Genomic DNA, 22,500 nt, shown 5'->3' on the forward strand with positions numbered 1-22,500 from the left:
TCGTTCAAACTCTCTTGAAAATTTGTCTTTTGGGCACTAGCGGATACAAAAAATTCATGGGGGTCACCAATTTTCATATTATACATACATACACACACGCACACGTATATATATGTGTGTGTGTGTGCTCTCTCTCAATTTTGTTATTATTTCTGTAATAGATTTTTTATTTTTTCCCATTTTTATATTTCTTATTTATGTCATTATTATCTCAATCTTCACTATTATTATTTTGTCATTTTTTCTTGTGGGGAGGGGAACGTGCCCAGGTGCTCCCCTGGATCCGCTAGTGCTTTTGGGGCATAATCAAAACCCCATCAGTCGACGTTATACCGAAGTTGAGTGTCGCCCGCGAGATGAAGTTATTGACAGCTGTCAAGACGTTTGAACAAACTAAAGCTCTGTAGAGCAGCAATCTCTCTCTCTCTCTCTCTCTCTCTCTCTCTCTCTCTCTCTCTCTCTCTCTCGTATCTGATCGGATTCTCACAAGATAACTCATTTTATACCGAAGGCTCTTCCGCTGTTAGAACCTCCCCTGGGAAATCTGCGACAATGCCTTGGCTGAGTTTGCAAGACTTTTTTTTTAAAAGCCTTCCGCTCCTGATAATGTTTCTTTGTGCCGTTGTTTTACGCAACAGGTTTCTTTTATAAAAAGTGGGGCGTTATTGATCAAAGCAAAAGATGGCCCTTGGAAGTAATAAGGAGCTAATTAGACGAGTGAATAAGCTGTGTATTAGAGGGAAACCGAGAAATTTAGATCTTTGTTGATAAGTGCCGCAGTATTATTAGTGGCAATTAAAAGAACATGTTACATGCTAATATTTCACTTGGGGTATACTTACAGTATATGTTTATGTATGCGTATATCAGTAAATCATTTATATTGGTGCTTATTCAAATAGAGGGCAGCCTTATCACCAGTGAAGTTTAATAGACATGTAATTTTTAATCATGAGTCACAAGTCATTTCAAAATCCCTGGGTCAAACTGATAAAATGTAAGTCTGCGCACTCATTTTAAGTAGGGTATGTTATCCGAGGAATTACAAAGTTTACTGGTTGGAGAGAAATATGCATACACATATATATACATATATATTTATACATTCAGTTTAGGGAGAATATTTATATATACATATACATGTGTATACTCATATATATATATACATATACAGTATATATATATATATATATATATATATATATATATATATATATATATATATATATATATATATTATGCAGTGGAAAAGAATAATTATGAAAAGGACACATTGCAGTAATTAAGCTCGTGACAATGGAGAATTGTGCTTTAGCATTAAATCAGTTTGAAAGCACTGCAAAGGGATTACATCCTTGAAGGACTCCTGAAAATAATCCTTGGAGACTAGGACTTAAAAGATGGAACTAGAAATAATGATAAAGTACTGAGTGAAAAGGAAAGGTGTGAACACTCCCTTTAACTGAATTGCTTTATAGAATTAAGATCTCTGATTGAATAACAGTGTTATAGAATTGTAAAATATAAGATGAAGTCCAACAACTCGGAAACGAATTAATGTTAAAGAGAATGATCTCGATGGTGAAGCTAAGCTTTGGTTAGTAAAAGAAAAACATTCTGGAAGCTAATTTTAATGAACAAGGATTTGAATATAATTGGCTCAATAGAAAGTGGTGAAAAGTGGAGTGTGATCCCAATATTGACAGAAGTGTGATTTAAATGACATTTTCATAAAAAAAGAAAAGTGAACACTGGTAAGGCTCATGAGAAGTTTGTTTTGAAATTGCCAATGTTACCACTTAACACACAAACATATGTATATATATATATATATATATATATATATATATATATATATATATATATATATATATATATATATATATATATATGTATATGTATATATATATATATATATATATATATATATATATATATATATATATATACACACATGTTTGTGTTAAATGGTAACATTCAGAATTTCAAAACAAACTTCTCACGAGCCTCGCTAGTGTTCACACTTTTTTTTTTTTTTTAATGAAAATGTCATTTAAATTACACTTCTGTCAATATTTTCTGTGTACAGAATACCTCAAACCTACCTTGGAGAGACCACATAGCTCAAAGTGACAAGTCAGGCGCTAAAGAAGCTGTGAATTGTTGGTATGCCTTGGTTATTTTTCTTTCTCCTTGTTAATAAAATGAGAAAAAAGTGATTATAAAGAGAATTAGGAGGACAGTTATCAGAAAGTGTATTTAACCTTAGTGGCCTTGTGAAGTAGCTGTGATTGTTTACCATGGTGTTGGATGATAGATTTTTTCAAAACATAATAATGGAGGTATAACAGATGCACTAGATCGAAAGATTTTATCACTATTTAAGACCTCTCTCTCTCTCTCTCTCTCTCTCACCAACCCAAAGTGTCAATGCTCTCAGCATCTTTGTGTTTTCGTAATCGAGACAGCGTTAAATGTCACTGGAAAATAAGAAAAATAAATTACCATGAACATACCTGTGACCTAGCAAACTACAGCGCATTAACAGTCTTTATTTTGTAATAATTGACGGTCTCGCTTTTCATATTGACCAAAATAAAAAAGAAGAAGAATACCGTTGGAAATCAGACATTCGCTGAATTGTTCGGCGTTTATTTGTGATACCATTTCTGTCTTCATGCACAAAGGCTCTCGGCAAAAGCGCTGGTCACTGGAAATAACGAATCACATCAATGGATCCTATGTCACACTTCCCTGATGTGAGGACGATTCGACGTGCCAGGAACGTTTGGGAAAAACGTTTGGTTATGAGAAACTCTTGTAAGAAACGTTTGCATATGAGAAACGTTTGTTATGAGACGTTTTTACTACTTATGATAAGCGTTTGTTGGGAACGTTTGCTTATGAAAATGATTGTTTATGATAAACGTTTGTTGGAAACGTTTGTGAGAAGCGTTTACGAGAAACGCTTGAGAGAAATGTTTGCGAGTAACATTTGTGATAGAAATTTGATAGAAACGTTCGTAAGAAACATTTGGGTGATACGTATGCTTATGAGAATCGTTTGCGAGAATCATTTAGTTGAAACATTTGCGAGAAGGGTTTGAGAGAAACATTTGTGACAGGCATTTGATAGAAAAGTTTGTGAGAGACGCTTGTAAGAAATGTTTGCTCATGAGAAATGTTTGCGCCACAATTCATGTCAGTGCAATCGCCAACGCTGCTGCTGCCCTCTCCCATTTTTTTATACATCTATCTATTTATTGACTTTGTTTTGTCAAAATAACAAACACCGCTGACGCAGTTCCAGGAGGAGAACAAAACCGTCATTCAATGCCTCGACCTTTATTCGTGTTCCATTAATCCGGAGCCATACAATGAATCGCTGGCGGTTGAAAACAATTGGGATGGATTTCGGGGAATTGGCAGGGGTCGGGCGCGGATTTACAAACACATCCGTCAGTAATTAAAGAAAGGAAAAGAACAGAGCGGTGATCTTGCTTGATTTGGAGTTAATCATCGTCATTATTAGTCTGTGGACTTTGAATTTGAATGGCTTAGACAATGCCGGAGATAAAATTTGAAGGACTTGAACAATGCCAAAGATAACATTTGAATGACTGACAATGCCAAAGGTAAAATTAGAATGACTTTGACAATGCCAAAGACAGAATTTAAATGACTTAGACAGGGCCAAAGATAATCTTAGAAATTTTAAACGATACTGGTTCATGACAGGGAACGAAAGCTCTAAAAGGTTGCTTATATCACTGAAGTATCTCTGTAACACAACTTGTCATGGATCCCACCCCACCCCCTACATACCAGGACGCCAACAAAAAATACCAAGATTTGATAAAAGGTCGCTTTATTGCTTTTGCATGTCTTCAGTAATCAATAACCTTTTTCCTCTACAGATAACCTATTCATTTTAACTTCTCTTCATCATATGTTGCTGAATAAAAAGTGTTTATGATATTCAGAAACAATAACTTTTTATATTGGATCGGTAAACAAATCATCCGACTTAGATAGGTTTCCATACCAATCAGGGAATATTCTTTATCTTTTATTTGTGACGTGGCTGCACTGAGACTTTTCACCTGACGAGAACATATTCTTGCAGCTTGTACAACACAGAAGTTAGCACTGCAGAGAAATTTTCCTTTTTCAAATTCCTATAGGGGACTAGTACCGTCGGTGCACCTCACGCGGTGCACTGCAGGCGTTACTTAAGATTCTTTGCAGCATCCCTTCGATCCCTAACTTCAACCCTTTTCATTCCTTTTACAGTGCGTCCTTTCGGATTCGTTTCCATCTTACTTTCCACCCTCTCCTAACAATAATATTGATCCATAGTGCAACTGCGAGGTTTTCCTCCTATTACACCTTTAAAACATTTTTACTATCAAATTCCCTTTCACGCTGAATGACCTTACAGGTCCCAGTTCTTGGCCTTTGGCCTAACTTTCCTTTTCCATTCCATTCCATTCCATTCCCTTTACCAAATAATGGGCTTTCCTTTACTCGTAGGATGAGAAAACGCATCTGGAATCCACCTGGCTGACTGACAGACTCAGGTATATCATTTTTTCCAAGCCACAAGACCAAACATTGTGACAAAATATTTTTGTTTCCTGTCCTTCAAGTGAGGAAAGATCTCTGCTCCTCCGTGTCTGTCCCGAGTTTCGTAATTTCTTTGAAATATTTCTCCGTGGAGGTATATCCATTTTGCCTAAGACTGATAAGCTATTTCGAAATATACAAGAAATTGCGAATATTATTTCCCTGAAATGATAGCTCGATGTTTCTCTGCGTAGGTATGTCGGAATGGAAAATAGCGTTTAGGTCAAAGGCCATGCACTGGGACCAATGAGGTCATTCAGAGCTGGAAAGGAAATTACGAGTAGGTAGATTTGAAAGGTGTAACAGGAGGAAAACCTCGCAGTTGCACTATGAAATAATTGTTAGGAGAGGGTGGATAGCAAGATGGAAGAAAGATAATATGAATGGAAGTACAGTAAAAGTAAATGAAGGAGTTGCTGCTAGGGGCCGAAGGGAAACTGCAAAGAACCCTGAGTCATGCCTACAGTGCACCCTGTGAGGTGCACTGACGGTATTAAACTCCCTAAGGGGACGTAGGTATATCCATTTTGTCTAAACCTGATAGTCCTTCTCGAGATATGCAGGAAGTTGCGAATATATTTCTCATAATTCGACTTTAGTGCTCATTTTCCCGGTGCTGATTTCTCTTGCTGATTTCTACCTCGAAGAAGCATTTATCAGTTACCGGAAATGTCTCGGAATAACATTGCAGTGTTGTTGCTCCACTTTTCTCCCTTTGTGGAGAAATAAAAAAACTATTGCAAAAACTTTTACACACAAAAAAAGATGCCTGAAGCACCTTCGCTATACTGTCTTCCAATGCCTATGTATACAATATAGGCGTCTTCTTTTAGGTTGCTAATAGGAACGTTATTATCAACGACTTAGCTGTCGTAGGGTTATGGGGGATGGGGAGGGGGGAATTCACCTTGGGAAATCTAACCTCCTTTGGATATAAGCATCGTAACGAATCATGCTGTGCTACAAATCCTTAACTTTTTTTTTTTTACTTCGTCATGCAATGGTTTCAGGGTTATTAGATATTTTTATTTCCTTATAAAACAACAAAATTAATAATTAATAAGTAAATGGAAGGAAACCTGTCAGTTTTGTAACTGGCATTAAATAGTTCAGGGTTATTGGATTTTTTTTTATTTACTTTTTGCAAAACAACATAAATGATAATTGCTAAGCAGTTAAAACAAATCAATCATTTTTGTAATTGGCATTAAACAGTAAACTTCAAACGAAGATGTAATGCGTTACTAACCATAAAAAATTCACCCTTGTATTATACTAATTTATGTATATTTTCATCTGTTATTTATCAATTGATTTATCTTTCTCTTTTTCTTATTTTCTCATAACATGAACTCTTTGTGTATTTCCTATCATAATCTGTAGCTTCCTTGGGAAGCTTGAATTTTAAGTCAGTGGTCCCTGGGGCTTGTTCCATATGAATAAGGGTTTATCTTCTGAATAATAATAATAATAATAATAATAATAATAATAATAATAATAATAATAATAATAATAATAATAATAATGTAGACTTGGTCCTTATGAACTGGAGTTTATCTTCTCTAAATAATAATGATAATAAGGTACGCTTGTTCTATATGAGTAGGAGTTCATGTTGTGAATAATAATAATAATAATAATAATAATAATAATAATAATAATAATGTAGGTTTGTTCCTTGTAAATAGGGGTGTATGTTCTGAATAATAATCATAGTAATATAAATTTGTTCCATATGAATGGGGTTTATCTTCTGAATAATAATAATAATAATAATAATAATAATAATAATAATAATAAGAAGAAGAAGAAGAAGAAGAAGAAGAAGAAGAAGAAGAAAACTGATAGAGTTGACTGCGTATCCCTCAAATTTGCCAGTTGAGATACACGCGCGATATTGCTCAAGTGTTGTTATTGATGTTGCCCGCGCGCGGGAAGCTTAATTGCAATGGAAGTTGCTTGATGGCAGAACTTGTAGCAAGGAGAAGTTCGTTTGATGTGTCTTGCCCATGCGCAAAAAAACTCCTACGTATCACGTTGTACAGGTAGCGTATTCAGTTCACCTGTTCTCGATCATATTTTGATGAATAAAGTGTTTATGATACTCCAAAAATAGAATTATTTCTTATTTTGGGTCAATAAACAAAACAGCGTTTTACATACCAGGGGCTTTAAAAAATAAGATTTAAGTTTTTTACTTTATTAGTTTAATAACTCGTCCATTTTCTGATTCCCCTCACTTTCTACCTTAGATAGTATTATTTATTAAATAAGAAGTCCCCTGCATATCAATTTCCTCCATCACCTTTGCTTATCTGATAGATTACAATTTACAGTAAACAGTTTACGAATTTACAATAATTGCCTCATATCTGTGGTCCATTTGGCGCTGTGTGGATGGGTCCAGGTACTTGCTGATGTTTTAAGGTCTAATTAGGAAATCGATAATGAATTTAAAGTATCACTAGTTTATATAAAAATTTTGAAAGTTAATAAATTTAAATCAAGAAAAGATGCTTAACTTAGGCAGGCATAATGATTGAAGTAGTCTTCCGATAGCGTTTTTATTCGTCTTCGTTTTGTTAGAGTTAAAATGACTTTCGCAGCTGAACTGAAGACTAAAATAAAAATAAATAAATAAATAAATCTGGAATTAATCTCAGCTGACATTTCTAGATAGCTGCACCTTGAATAGCAACTCCCTTAACCTTACTGATCTGAAGGCTGAAAAGTTGGGTTAGGTAAATAAACTGATCCACATAATGACGGAGCCTTTTAGGTTGAGTAACAAAACAGTTTTCGACTTGGAAACTTTCCTATCAGCGCCACTTATAACATAATTTATAGGTTAAACTTTCAGATTTGACAAAAATTTAAATACTAATTGCAACGCCCACATGCCGTTTCATAATCTGAATATATCATGGAGCCTTTTACCTGTTTTATTGCACAGATATTCTAAAACCGAGAACATCGACAGCCTTTCTTTTAATACCTGTGCAACGTCCACAGACTTCATAATCTGAATATATCATGTAGCCTTTTTACCTGTTTTACAGTATAATTATTCCAAAACCGAGAACATCTGCAGCCTTTCTATTAATACCTGTGCACCTTATCACACGATCTTGCGAAGAGCCCGTGAAATTCCCTGGTAACGACTCCTGCTGTCTTGAAAGTAGCCAAAGCTAGCTGTTTCATTGTCTTTGCATCCAAGACGACCATTCTGGCCTGGTAGGGAGTGAATTATAAGCGTATTTATCCTTGAGAAGTGATAAAAGCTTTAAAAAAGTTTACATACATATTCTACTTAGAGGAATGATGAAAGCTTAGTTCGATAGGTAAGCTTGTTTTCTTTGGAAATATAATGAAAGTCTAATTACGTAGGTAAGCTCATGCTGTTTGGAAGAATAATGAAAGCTTAACCAGATAGGTAATTAAGCTTTGTTCATTAGAAGAATAATGAAAGCTTTCTTAGACAGGTAATTTGATGTTGATTAGAAGTACAATGAAAACTTAATTAGATGGGCAAGCTTTTGTTGATTAGAAGCATAATGAAAGCTTAATTAGATGGGTAAACTTGATTTGATCAGAAGAATAATGTAGATAGGTAAGCTTGAGTTTATCAGAGGCATAATGAAAGCATAATTAGTTAGATAAGCCGATGCTTGGAATTATAATGAAAGCTTCATTAGATAAGTTAACTTATGTTGACTGAAATAACAATAAGAGCTTAACTAGTTATATGTGACCTTATGCCGCTTAGAAAAATCATTAAAACTTGGCCGTAGTAAAGAAAATAACGAAAAAGACCCAGAGTTTAAAATGCAAAAACTAAATCATCTTAAAGAAGTACGTAAATATTACCAATTGTACTGATTACACAGGACACAGGGCCAACCTTAGCTGAGTACGTCTAGGTACCTCAGACGTACTCAGAAAAAAAGAGCGAAAAGATCAATTTTAGGGTTTTTTTCCACAAGAAGCACCTTTCTAACAAGGAGAGCAATGGCTAATAAGAGATATATAATAACAGCCTCAGAATCAACAAAGAAAGTGGGTTGAACTTTTTAAATCATATTACTTTTCAAGTAGACTCACTCTCGAGTTGACATTTCGGAAATGGTTTAGCTCAAGTGCTGGCGTTTGATTGACAGTTCGATTCTGAGATGGATATTTTTTCGTCTCGGTTTGTTGTAAAGAAAAATAGCAAAATAAAAAACGGCAAAAGCGTTTCCAGAATTCTTGAACTGAGTGCTCGTTTTCAGGAATGGAAAATATTGTTTATAAAGATTTTAAATATTGGAAAGAATTTCATCCATTGATGCTCTGCTCGCTTAGGATAAATGAATGAGTGAAATTCTTTCCAACATTTAAAATCTCTATAAACACTATTTTCCATTCTTGAAAACGAGCACTCAGTTCAAGAACTCTGAAAACGCTTTTGCTTTTGCTTTTCTTAATTTTGCTATTTTTCTCTACAATAAGTCGAGACGAAAAAATATCCTTATCAGAATCGAGCTGTCAATCAAACGTCAGCACTTGAGCCAAACCATTTCCGAAACGTCATCTCGAGAGTGAGTCTACTTGAAAAGTCATATTATTTAAAAAATTCAACTCACTTTCTTTATTGATTCCGAGGTTATTACTAGATATCTCCTATTAGCCATTGCTTTCCTTGTTAGAACAGGCTTCTTGTGAAAAAAACCCATCCCTAAAATTGATCTTTTCGCTCGTTTTTTCTGAGTACGTCTGAGGTACCAAATAAAGATGATTTTATACTGCAATATTACACAAAAATTACTGGAAATCTTGGGAGGTATATTTCTTGTGTCATAATATATCTCCTCCTTTTCACTTCTGCCATGTTTAAAATTCATATATATATATATATATATATATATATATATATATATATATATATATATATATATATATATATATATATATGTGTGTGTGTGTGTATATGTGTGTGTGTGTGTGTGTGTGTGTGTGTGTGTGTGTGAATTTTAAACATTGCAGAAGTGAAACGGAGGAGATATATTATGACACAAGAAATTCATATATATATATATATATATATATATATATATATATATATATATATATATATATATATATATAATTTTAAACATTGCAGAAGTGAAATATAGGAGATATATTATGAATTTTAAACAGTGCAGAAATAAACCCTCAAGATTTCAGTAATTTTTGTGAAATATTGCAGTATAAAATCATCTTTATACTAATTTCAGCACACGCTCAGCTGGAACCAGAAGGCCGCTTTCATCCTGCTGTTGAGTGCTGACTTTTCTTCCTTATTTTATGTTAGGTCTGTCCTTGCTATTTTAGTGGTGACATTTTTGCACGTACTTGAAAAACAACATTGTTTTTGCCCTTGAAAACTCAAACAAAAAAGTCTGCCATCTTCCCTCATGTTTAAATTACCAGAACTTCTTATACTAAGGAATAAAGGTTCTTTCGAATTTTATTGTTCCACCGACAAATTTCAATTGGTGTCTCAAACTTTCAAACTTCGTTACAAGGACTATTCTCAGCTGTAAAAGTTCCTACTGAGGCTGACATCGCTTAGACAATGCCTAAGTTCCTTCAAAAGCTACCGCCAGTATAGAGACGTGAAAAGTCTTGGAAGTCCTTTAGAAACTTTATCATAGACTTCAAAAGGCGTCAGTTAAAATTAAAAAGAAACTCTTACCTCTCTTTCCTCTTTCTCATTAAGAAGAGAAGCCAGCAGAACGCCGTCGTCTTCTTCAGTTGCCCCTGGTCGCTCGACGAAAATGGGCTCAGACACTTGGAAACCTGGCAGCTCCCAGTGCGTTGACTCCTTTGTGGTTGTGTCAACTTTGGTGAGCTGTAACAAAGGTATGTCTGTGTGATTGCATACTCTTTGTCAACTTTGGAGAGCTGTTACAAAGGTTTACATGCAAAATGACATATATTATGTCAACTTTGGAGAGCCGTAACAAAGGTATACATTTGTGATCACACACGCTGTGTCAATTTTGGTGAGCTGTAACAAAGGTATACATTTGTGATCACATTCTCTTTGTCAACTTTGGAGAACTATAACAAGGGTATTCATGTGTGATCACATACTCTGAGACAGGTGTAAAATTCCTTTAAATTATCCTTAACTCAGTTGGAAAGTGGAGTAGCTGAGAGTTATTTTTTTCTTAAGTTACTTTTGATAAGAAAGTTGCTCCACCACAAGCAACATGCTGATTTACAGTGAGAAATTTGATTAAGTATTGTAGTGAATTTTTATTTTTCGGAGGCGTACCTCATTTTGAACTTTTCAGGAAAAAGGTATAATTTTCTTTTTTAAAGGAATTATTTTAGGAAGTCTTTGTTTCACATAGACGATATCCAGCTGAATTTTCAGTTCTTATTTTTATTTTTCATAAAAATTGCAGTGGTAGATATACTAACAGTACTGTAAGCTGATAAATGCGGAAACAAAATTCGGTAACTGAATAAACATATCTAAAGATAAAAAAGTGATAACGTAGCGAACGAGAAATCCTCATTCACTTACAATTCCACAATCTAGTCCATTGGATGGGCTGAAACCAAAAGCGTACCGATACTTCTTGCCATTAAATTTGTAGTTGATTCTGGGCATCTCCAGTTTGCAAGTTGCGAGATCCTCTGGCTCACAGAAAATTACCCCATCCCTAATTTTCGTTGCTTTGCACTTTGACCCCGGAAGTCTGACCAAGTTCCTGTCCACTGGAGCACCCTGAAGAGATAGATGGAGTGGAAACGATTATCTTTCTTTCATCATTTGTTGGAATAATGGAGGTGAATGGGATATTTGAAGGATATTGTCGTAGGCTTAGTTATTTGGAGTTTTTGGCAAGTCCAGTGTTCACAAAGCTTTTATGTATTTGTTTCATCAACAAACTTTTGATATCTGTACCACCCACCGTGACTTTCTCTCTGGATGGGAGGTTGGATCTGTCTGTTAATATCACCGTCAGTCTATTTACTGACTTATTTTTGATATGTGTATATGCAGCTGGAGACTAATCACACAGCTGGACGCTCGGAAAAGCATATTTTAAAGCGCAATTAGCCTTCTATGGCTGTTTTCAGTGCCTGGCTGTGGGAATAACTACGACCAAATTTTTATCATACGAGTAGATGGTACAGCCTCCTGCTGGATAATGATAGCTATTTCATGACTGCCCTGTTTAGCCCAAATTATATGCCGTGTGAATTTTGCGTAGGATCTAATTGATTGATTTAATATTAGATTATCTGGTGTCAGTCATGCAAGGAAATACTGGTAACTAATCAGCCCCTTGTTTCAAACAAGAGTCCTCAGGCAGTGCTGAAATAATTCATAAATTTTGTCTTTTATTAGAAAATTGCATTATTATGCAAATTGCCTTATGTCACGCTGGATCGCATGTCTACTTACATCTACATCATCAAATATAGTAATTACATCAACGTCAATATATATAATACACTTTACGTCATCACATATCATACATCAGTGTCAATACATATAATACATTTTACGTCATCACATATCATACATCAGTGTCAACACATATTTACATCTACATCAAAGCATATCATACTTACATCTACGTCATCAATATAATACTTACATCTACGTCATCACGTATCGTACTTACATCTACGTCATCACATATCATACATCTACGTCAACTTATCATACTTGCATCTACGTCATCACATATATTTACATCTACATCAAAGCATATCATACTTACATCTGTGTCATCAATATAATACTTACATCTACGTCATCGCGTATCATACTTACATCTACGCCATCACATATCATACTCACATCTACGTCAACTTATCATACTTGCATCTACATCATCACATATATTTACATCTGCATCAAAGCAAATTATACTTACATCTACGTCATCAATAAAATACTTACAGCTAAGTCATCACATATCACACATCTACGTCATCACATATCATACTCACATCTACGTCAACAAATCTTGCTTGCATCTACGTCATCACATATAACACTCACATCTACGTCTTCAAATATACTTACATCTACGTCGAGCGGCAAGACAAACCGACGAGGGACAGCTTTCATCGCCTTGTTGAAAGTTTCCGAAGGGTTGAGGATATTCTCCAGCCAAATCTGGTTCACGACCTGGCAGATGAAAGCAACAACACAATCACCGTACTCTTGTTAATATTGAAACGCTGCACTCTGTGAAGATAATTTCTAAAGCAGGGGTTCTTAACCAGGGGTATGGAAACCAAATGCTGGGGTATGGGACTCGATCTCTGGGTACTGGTATTTATTTTATTTAATGTATTAATTTATACTTGGGTAGAATGTTGAATTAGGTGTTTTCTGTATGACACCGTTAGCCCTAACAATCTTAAACACTGTTAGCTATTTAGCTCCTCCCCTGCCAGTGCGAACATTTATGTTCTCTTCCTTCTTGTGTGTAATAAAAATGGACTGTAATTTTATTTTGCTTTCACTAACAAATATAATAGAGTTATCAATGCTTATGTTCTATTCCTGGCAATCCATATCTTAAGTACAGGAAATTCAAGCTATTGACATATTTGGAAGACATACTGGCAAATAATAGGATTGGTGATAATTATTTCGGCAGTCAAGTGAAGGGGGTATGGGACCATACTGGACAATCCACTGGGGTCTGGAATCATCGAAAGGTTAAGAACCCCTGTTCTAAAGTATCCGTGTCAGTGTTCTCACAAAATGCCAACACTGCAGCCAGATTGAGTGGGAAATAATCAATTGCAAACACTTACCGCTCCATCGTCAAAGCAGCATAAATCTATCACTATTTGGCCGTTCTCCTCGTAAGCATTGATCGAGTGGAACGTGAAGAAGGTGGGAGCGTCGTACACTGTCTTTACAACCTGTCCGTCGCTGCGTCTCACGACCCTAAATCTCGTCTTTTTTTTTAAAGTAGAGATTAAATTAAAAACCGTCCGCTTATGAAGTATAGTTATTAATGGAAACGTTATGATAAAAATGTTCGCTACTTCATGTTAACTATATTTTGTCTTCATTTTTTTACATTTTTGTAAAAGGAAAAAATAGAATGCATTTTGTTTAAAATGAAGAAACTCGTAGTTTCAAGATCTGTGTATAGTTAAAGACAAGTAAAATACGAGTGTAAAATGTATCATATCAAAATGTACGAATATATACATATATATATATAAATTTTTTATATATATATATATATTTATATACAATATATGAAATTTTTTTATCACACCGTGATTTATATATAATCTACAGATGTCGCTTAATATCAAATTCACACTACCTCGGAATTATCTCCGATGGGGAATTATCACCGAAGGGGAATTTATAAGTGATAAATGGATAAGTATCTGTGTCGTGGGTTCGACACTCGGCAGCACCAGTCCATTTATCACTTATAAATTCCCCTTCAGTGACGATTCCCCATCGGGGATAATTCTGAGGCAACGTGAATTTGATATTAGGCGACATTTGTAGCTTCATGATTATATATATATATATATATATATATATATATATATATATATATATATATATATATATATATATATATATATATATATATATGTATGTATGTATGTATATATATATGTATGTATGTATGTATGTATGTATGTATCTTCTCTTACCGTTTCCTTCATCCACCTCATCGCCTTCATGAAGGCCTTGCCAGTGAAGAAATTCGTCACGATCTTGGGCAGGGAAATCCCCAAGGGTTGTTCAGCCAATATGAAGTAATTGTCGGTCAGGGAATACGAGTGGTAATAGGAGGGCTTCGTCTTCCACCGACAGGGAATAGAGGCTACGACAGAGGCCTGGTCCATCGAACTTAGCTTCTTCCCTGTTGGGTGGAAAGCGAGGAAGCTTTTAAGATTGTTTGGAGACCTATGCTCTGACTGTAGGTTGATTTTTATTTATTGACTTATTGTATGATTATGTATGTATATATATATATATATATATATATATATATATATATATATATATATATATATATATATATATATATATATAATCATAATAATCATTTAAGGCTATTTCGATAACTGTACTTTGAACTGAATGCTATTTTCTCTTGGATTATGAAGTACACGAATACAATGTAACTTGGAGCGATCTAGATTTATTTAGCAGAATAACAAGAGAGAAAGCATCTGTCACCCGGTATAAAATTCTTCATTGAATTTAACAATGCTATTTGAAATATAACGTATTTCCAGTGATAATATTATTGAAAATTCAATAGGTATTTTAGTATCATTATCACTGGAAATAATAAAGTATTTCCAGTGATAATAATACTAAAAATTAAGCCTGGTGATTAAAATGTAAGGTATTTCCAGTGATAGTGATTGTGAAAATCTGAGACTATAACTCAAAAAGATCTCGAAAATAAATTAGCATTTTAAAGCAATAAAGCAAAAACACACAAGAGAAAACAAAAACAAAAAAAGTAGGAGATAAATAAACATTTAGCGACAGCACTGAATCGTATGGCAGATCTTGCATTATTTATTATGAAAATAAATTGAATCTTTCCTGTGATTCCAATAATGAAACTCACAAAAGCCTCGAAAACTAATTAACTTCTGAAAAAACAAAACTAAAACGTAAAAGAGTATAAAAAGTAGGAGATAAATAATCAGCTAGTGACATGGTTTGTCTTGCATTATGTATTACAAATAAAATAAGACTATTTCCTGCGATAATAATAATAATAATAATAATAATAATAATAATAATAATAATAATAATAACGGAACTCACAAGCGCCTCGAAAACAACTTAACATCTGAAAACAACAAAACAAAAACAAGAAAAAAGTAAAAGAAAAAAAGTAGGAAGTAAATAAACAGTCAGTAAGAGCACTGAATCTCGAGGCACCACCACTCACCATCTGGCAGTGTTTTCTCAGGTGGGAACCTGATAACATTGTATGTGGGCCCTTTTCCTCCGGAGTAAGAATTGCCCATGTTGTACACTGTTCCATCCGGATCAACATGGGGGTGCGCTGTTGCCATATTCACGGCTACGTAGTCCGATATTTTCGTCTGGTGGAGATAAACACATGTATTTTATATACTTATGTATATATGTATATTATATAATGTATTGGTCGCTTTCTATCATATATATATATATATATATATATATATATATATATATATATATATATATATATATATATATATATATATATATATATATATATATATATATATATATATACTATGTATATAATATGTCACTTTTTATTTTACCAGATATAGATGTATTTGTAATACCCACAATGACCTCATAACATCTCGATTTTTTTTCACACATTTTGGATATGCTCGTCACTACAAAGCCTAAGATCCAATTGAATAATGAAATGCTGCCCGCGGCGGGATTCGAAACTGCATCCGACATGTCATTGAGGTTTATGATAACCACTTGTAATCTTTGTTTAACAAATGTATCTTAAAAATGTGACGAAACCGTGAAAAAGTTAAGAGGGCGTTGTGGCTATTATATATATATATATATATATATATATATATATATATATATATATATATATATATATATATATATATATATATATATATATATATATATATATACATATACAGTATGTACATATATATGTGTGTGTGTACAGCTTTTTCTTATTTTTACAATCATATCGTTACTAGATTTATATTTTATACATCACATTATATATGAGACACACGAACATATGACAACATCCCTATTCAAAGAAGACTAAAGCGAATCTTCCTCTCCTTTTCTCATTCCTCCTCCTCCTCCTCCTCCTCCTCCTCCTCTAGAACTTCAGATAAATACACAGTCTCTCACGCACCTTATCTCCAATCGTCTTCAGCGTTTCGGGATCGACCCTGCGGATAGTATTGGTCTCGGTCATAGCAAACAGCTGATCGCCATAGAAACAAACGTTGACGGCGCAGTTGTCGGTCATATTATCGAGTGACGGTCCCGAGAATCGGCTCATGAACCTGTGGCAAAATTCACGAACCAGGGGAAAAGAAAAGGGAATTTATTGTAGATGTATTAGATAAGTAAGGATTTTTTTTTCTGAAATGAATCACTGTAGACTTGATAAAGAACATTATTTTTTATGATAAAAAAGTATGAATTTAAAATAAACAAGAAATAAATTGTGTACCTGTTTTTTTAAGGCAGCAAAGAAGTATAAGCTTGGATTTAGAGTAAACAAGAAATAAATTGTGTATTTACTGTAAACATGAGAGAGGCATTTATTTACTTTCAAATGAAATGAAATCATTATTTTACTAGCACCGCCACTCAGAAGGGGAAAAGGCACATGGTGGACAAATATCTGGGCGTGTGTGTATCTTAAAATATAAAATAGATAGAAGAGGAATTGTTAGAATATAGATAGGCAGAAGAAGGATGAATAAAGAATGAAATTTTCAAAGCCGAAAATGATTTCTAAAAGAAAGAACAAGGAAACTAAGAAAACTTTTAGATGAAAAAAAAAACTAAGAATTGAAAACGAAACTAAAACGTTCAAGATAACAAAAAAAACCTGAAGATTAATAAAGAAAACTTTTATAAAATAGATCTAGAGATTATAAGGGACGTTTGCAAAGTGGACAAATCGGATTTGTGCAGCTTTGTTCGTTTCAGTGTCTCTTTCATAGAGAGAAGGATCATGAAAGTATTAATATGGAGATGAAAGAACAGTTTACGGAGGGAGAAATTCTATCTAATTGCAGCGTTTAAAAAGAGAGAGAGAGAGGAGTGAAAAGGCATAGACTGAGGAAAAATATAATGATAGAACATTAATTCTTTAGGATGTAAAATAATATTTGATTAACGAGAGAGAGAGAGTGAGAGAGGGGTGTTGAAGACTTGAACGATAGAAAATCACATATTCTTTAGAACGGAAAACAATATTAAGTATTCATTATTTTAAAGATGAAGAAACCCTTTATGGGGTTTTACAGAGCGCTGTAGAAAAATCGACGAGGGCAGAAAATTTTGTGTTGAAGAATACTAGATATCCCGTAATTTACTAAAGGTAAATCTTTTAGTTGGTTTCAGAAGCAAAAACTTGTCTCGAACAGACCTTTATAAATCAAAGAAATGTTATGATATCAAAACACTGGATATATTTTCATATAATATGACAATAATCTCTCATGCATATTAAATCTGGGTTTATGAAAAGCTAACCTGTAAACATAAAATTATATAAAGGATTCACAGCTCTGAAATAATTAAAAACATATTTGACAGGCATTTAACAGAGCTAACTCAAGTGAGGCGATCCGAGACTCACCAGATTCAGCCAAATATTTTCGCAAGGAAAATCGCAAGAGAAAATTGACCGCCTTTGGTAATCATCGGTTTTTTACAGGGCGAAAGTTTACTGAAGAGACCGCTTCTTAAGTTCGCCTAAGTTTGAAATAAATGAAGAAACTAGTGGTGATGAAAGTCGGGAAGTTGGGCAGGTTTAAAAAGTTATAGGTGCCAGGTATGAAAGGAGATGATAAGTTATGATGTTGAAGTTAATGAAGGTGTCTTCAGTCTGATATTAGGCAAGATTTTGCGGATGGCGGAAAATATGATAAATGAAGAAAAGCAGTATGGATGAAGGCATTTTACGTTACTTGAGAGAAAATTGTATCGAGGATAACCAGAAAAAAATAGATATGAGCATCGGGGTTAAGGCATTTAAGTTACTTGAAAGAAAACTGTAATAAGCAACAGATCTATGTGATATTACATTTAATGAGACCTGATTCGATTTCACCTTGTGTATAACCAAAAAAAAAAAAAATAGATAAACAAGAATAACAGGGATGAAGACACATAAGTTACTTACAAGAAAATTGTAATAAGTAAGCGGCATTATTTGTATTTATGTTTAGAGTAATCTAATTCGATTTCGCCGTTCCCAAATTACTTAAGTTTTCTGTTACAAAATTAGCAAAACAAATTTCACTGGCATACTTTTTTTTTTACCTTTAGCTGAACAAAATCTTATTGGAATAACCAAATGCACACATAAAACATAAAAAAACAATACCACTAAAGGGTACACTAAATTGATAAATTTGGGATTTTTTAAATGATATCAGTGTTACCAACTTATTTTCTTTGTTTTATACCTCAGTAATTTTAAGATCTTCCAAGTATCAATTATAACTTCCTTCTCATCGTGGTAACTAATTTAATGAAAATGTACATTTAATAAAATGTCCACCTTATAACTTACTTCTGCAAGATTGTCTTACAAGGGTCCGGGTAAGCTCGCGTTCCGAACTCGTCAACGACGATACGGTTGGCAGCACTGTTTTTCATGTAGGCGTCACTTTCCAGAATCCGCGAAGTGTACGTAGCTTCACCGTCCTAGGAATTAAGAGCTGTTAGTATTTTGATCACAAATATAACTGCATAACAGTACATTATTTTCTTTTCATGTATCAAACGAACGAAGGTCCGTCCACACTGCAGTAAAATGCTCAAACATGTTGGCGGCTTATTGCGCACACATCGCAAACAGGTTGAATACAAGTCAACAACTTAATGGTCGTCCTAACTAGTGCTTCACACTATTACCCGATGTTTGTCAAAGATTCCTTCTCCAATGGTTGTTGACATGTTTTCAGCTTGTATGTGACAAGTTATTGACATGAGTTTACATATAAATATGTCTGGTGAAGAGCTGAGTATCTATTCCTTAATAATATATATATATATATATATATTATATATATATATATATATATATATATATATATATATATATATATATATATATAATATATCTTAAGGGATAGATCCTTAGATTTCATCGGATGTACTTGTAAGTAAACACGCATCAGTAACTTATCACATACAAATCACTACAAGTTGAAAACACCTCAAAAACCATAAGTGGAGAACAAATCTGACAAATATTGGATGTTCGGCCAGACATATTCATATGCAAAACGCACATCAATAAATTATCGCATACATATCCCTAAACAAGTTGAAAACTTGTTAGTGAAATACCACAGCAGTCATTTATCAAACGTACACAAAGCTAATCATCACGCACGCGGATATATACATCCAGCTTTTAAAAGAAAAACTCAGCAACCTCGTCGCTGAGTAATTTACCTTAATGGAGAACTTGTGCAGGACAGCCATGCCATCAAAGACGTGATGGTACCATGTGTCTCCTATGTTGAGGACTCCCGGTCCGTCTCGGTACAAGGATCCTTCCAGCCATGCTGGTATTTCGCCTGAGTAGTATTAAGAAGGGACAATCCCAGCGTGAGTGAAGGCAGAAATGTTGAGAAGAGATGGGGGTATAAGAAAGAAAAGATAGAGAGAGTAACTATATATATATATATATATATATATATATATATATATATATATATATATATATATATATATATATATATATATATGTGTGTGTGTGTGTGTGTGTGTGTGTGTGTGTGTGATGTGTGTATGTCAGTGTGTGCTTGTGGTTTATGTTCGACTTTATTTTTTATCTCTCTGGCCTCAATTTGCGTGGGACTCATACTCCTAAATTTGTTCCTTAATTTTTATTGCAGCATCGCTTAAAGCAACGTAAGGAGATTAGAAAGAAAATGTTTGGTAATTAACTTAAATCTAAAGTAGCAAGATGATTTCAATTTGAATTTTCGTTATTTATTCATTTTATAGATTTATTACCTGAAAGGACCTTTGAATTATTAAGGAACACTGGGGTTGATATTCGTTTTACCTCGAATTTGGTGTCTTAAACATTTATGGTTCAAGTCATTAATACATTTTTACTTTAATCATCTGTCTCGAATTTATTTGTCAATGTCATTTTTAAATGCATAATATCAATTATAAAGCCGCCACCTTTTCAAAATAATTTTTACATGCATAATCGTAGATTCAAAAGTCGCCGCAATTTTCCAACTGCCGAAAAGTTATTGAGATACTTTTACTTTATTATCTTTCTCGAATTTATTTGTCAATACCATTTTTAAATGCATAATACTAGTTTAAAACCGCTCCACAGTTGTCAATATCATTTTTACTTGCATAATCATAGATTCAAAGTCGCCACAACTTCCGAAATCATAAAAAGTTGACGAGATTCCTCCGAAAATTAACTCGACCAACCTTCAATCTCTCCCTTGACGGGCGTGGTCGTAGCCTTATCAGTCGACCTCAACCACGTCTGATGGGCGTCGTCGACGGCTCCTTCGGCCATCTTCTGAACCAGGCGCTTGCATGATTTGTGAGTCCTGTTGACGTCTAATCCGTTCCCCGTATGCGTCTTGGGCAAGCCGACTCCGACTGAGGAGGACATTGCCGATCTCTGTCCTTAAGGGTCTTCAGTTCCGAACTGCACAGGCAAGATAACCTCAAGGAATCGAATATACAGGATGCTTCTCTGGCGACAGTATCGTCCACACAGTTCAGATGATGTTACCTGTGTGATGTTGATTTCTCCTGTGACGTACTATAATCTTGTATCTCTAGATTACGAGACCTTTGCTCTTTTTATGTAGCTTGTATAACGTAAACCAGAGGTCAACAGTTACTACTCACGTACACTGTTGTTATATAACTTAGTAACAGCATTTTCATTTGATATTACAAAGAGATTATACAGAATATATTAAGTGCTTACTACAGAAAATATTAAGTACAGACCATTCATTCAGTGTACAATGGCTTACAGAGATGCATTAAAATTAAAGTCAGGGAAAGCTATTGAAAACTCTTTTGTCAATAAGACAGCTGGCGTCGCGTGATATAGCTTATAAAGATAAGAATATTCAATTGCCACTTTATCATTTATGTAACCAGATCGTTAGATTAATCTGTACCATTAATACAAACAGTCTTGAAGTACTGATTTGATTGTCCTTCATGATGGTTATAAATTTTGAATTTTTGTATAAATGTTTCTAATAGATGATGATCCGTAAAAGCATCAGTTGTTTTATATCGTTCTGTAAAATTACATGTTAAATGCACACGGTGATTCTATAAATATATATATATATATATATATATATATATATATATATATATATATATACATGTGTGTGTAGGTTTAGGTTTGTAAATACTTTCATTATGCATATGCTCAAACACAAACATGTGTTTAAGCATATGCTTAACAAAAATATTCAAATATGTGTGAGTACCTATAAAAAAAAACTCAAACCTCTAAGAGCTTCTTGGAATTCGGTCATACATATACACATATGAAATACAACAGTTAAACTCCATAACAAGAAAGAATGAATGTATCATTTAAAAAATCTCTAGTCTAGTCAATTTTATTTCAAGAATCAACAAAATGGAGGTTGTCTCCGTTTGGTTTTAAATCCCCCACGAATGACTCGCTAATCTCCAGAACTTTGAGAGAAGAAGAGAAAAGATCCTAATCTCGTACGATCCCTGAGGATGTAAACAGGACTCTTGTTTGAGATGGCATTCCTATTCTCTCTCTCTCTCTCTCTCTCTCTCTCTCTCTCTCTCTCTCTCTATCTGGCGCTCGGGCTCTCTCTCTCTTTCTCAATATATCTTCCACTTTCTCTTTTTCTCTTATTCTGGCACTGTTTTTCCCTCTTTCAATTTGTTCTTGTAAGTCTCTCTCTCTCTCTCTCTCTCTCTCTCTCTCTCTGTAGCATTCTGTTTTTCCTCTTTCAATTTGTTCTTGTAAGTCTCTCTCTCTCTCTCTCTCTCTCTCTCTCTCTCTCTCTCTCTCTCTCTCTCTCTCTCTCTCTCTCTCAGTCTGCGTGAAAGAGATGACTAATTTATGTGGCTTT

At 34.1% G+C, this 22,500-nt stretch overlaps 2 protein-coding genes across 2 annotated transcripts in view; one reads left to right on the plus strand and one right to left on the minus strand.

Moving 5' to 3' along the window:
• Positions 1-22,500, plus strand: part of LOC136845927 (uncharacterized) — a 300,929-nt gene that overhangs the window by 116,332 nt on the left and 162,097 nt on the right. The gene's annotated exons all lie outside the window — the stretch shown is intronic.
• Positions 6,811-21,168, minus strand: LOC136845926 (carotenoid-cleaving dioxygenase, mitochondrial-like). The gene is made up of 11 exons (XM_067116416.1): positions 20,837-21,168; positions 19,826-19,950; positions 18,936-19,069; positions 16,533-16,686; positions 15,582-15,738; positions 14,317-14,528; positions 13,444-13,590; positions 12,701-12,805; positions 11,183-11,386; positions 10,343-10,498; positions 6,811-7,857 (listed from the first exon to the last, which is right to left on the minus strand). Exons 1-11 carry the CDS (start codon positions 21,024-21,026, stop codon positions 7,726-7,728), a joined length of 1,716 nt encoding a protein of 571 aa, XP_066972517.1. The 5' UTR covers positions 21,027-21,168; the 3' UTR covers positions 6,811-7,725.

This window comes from Macrobrachium rosenbergii, chromosome 14 (assembly GCF_040412425.1).
Source record: "Macrobrachium rosenbergii isolate ZJJX-2024 chromosome 14, ASM4041242v1, whole genome shotgun sequence".
Taxonomy (NCBI): domain Eukaryota; kingdom Metazoa; phylum Arthropoda; class Malacostraca; order Decapoda; family Palaemonidae; genus Macrobrachium; species Macrobrachium rosenbergii.

What these genes read in the sequence shown, in the direction of transcription:
- LOC136845926 (XM_067116416.1), bottom strand. Translation starts at nt 21,026, where the DNA reads ATGTCCTCCTCAGTCGGAGTCGGCTTGCCCAAGACGCATACGGGGAAC. An exon ending in TGTAAGACAATCTTGCAGAA is followed by an intron (nt 16,687 to 18,935) that starts GTAAGTTATAAG and finishes ATTTTGCCACAG; the next exon opens with GTTCATGAGCCGATTCTCGG. An exon ending in TGAGGTGGATGAAGGAAACG is followed by an intron (nt 13,591 to 14,316) that starts GTAAGAGAAGAT and finishes TTAAAAAAAAAG; the next exon opens with ACGAGATTTAGGGTCGTGAG.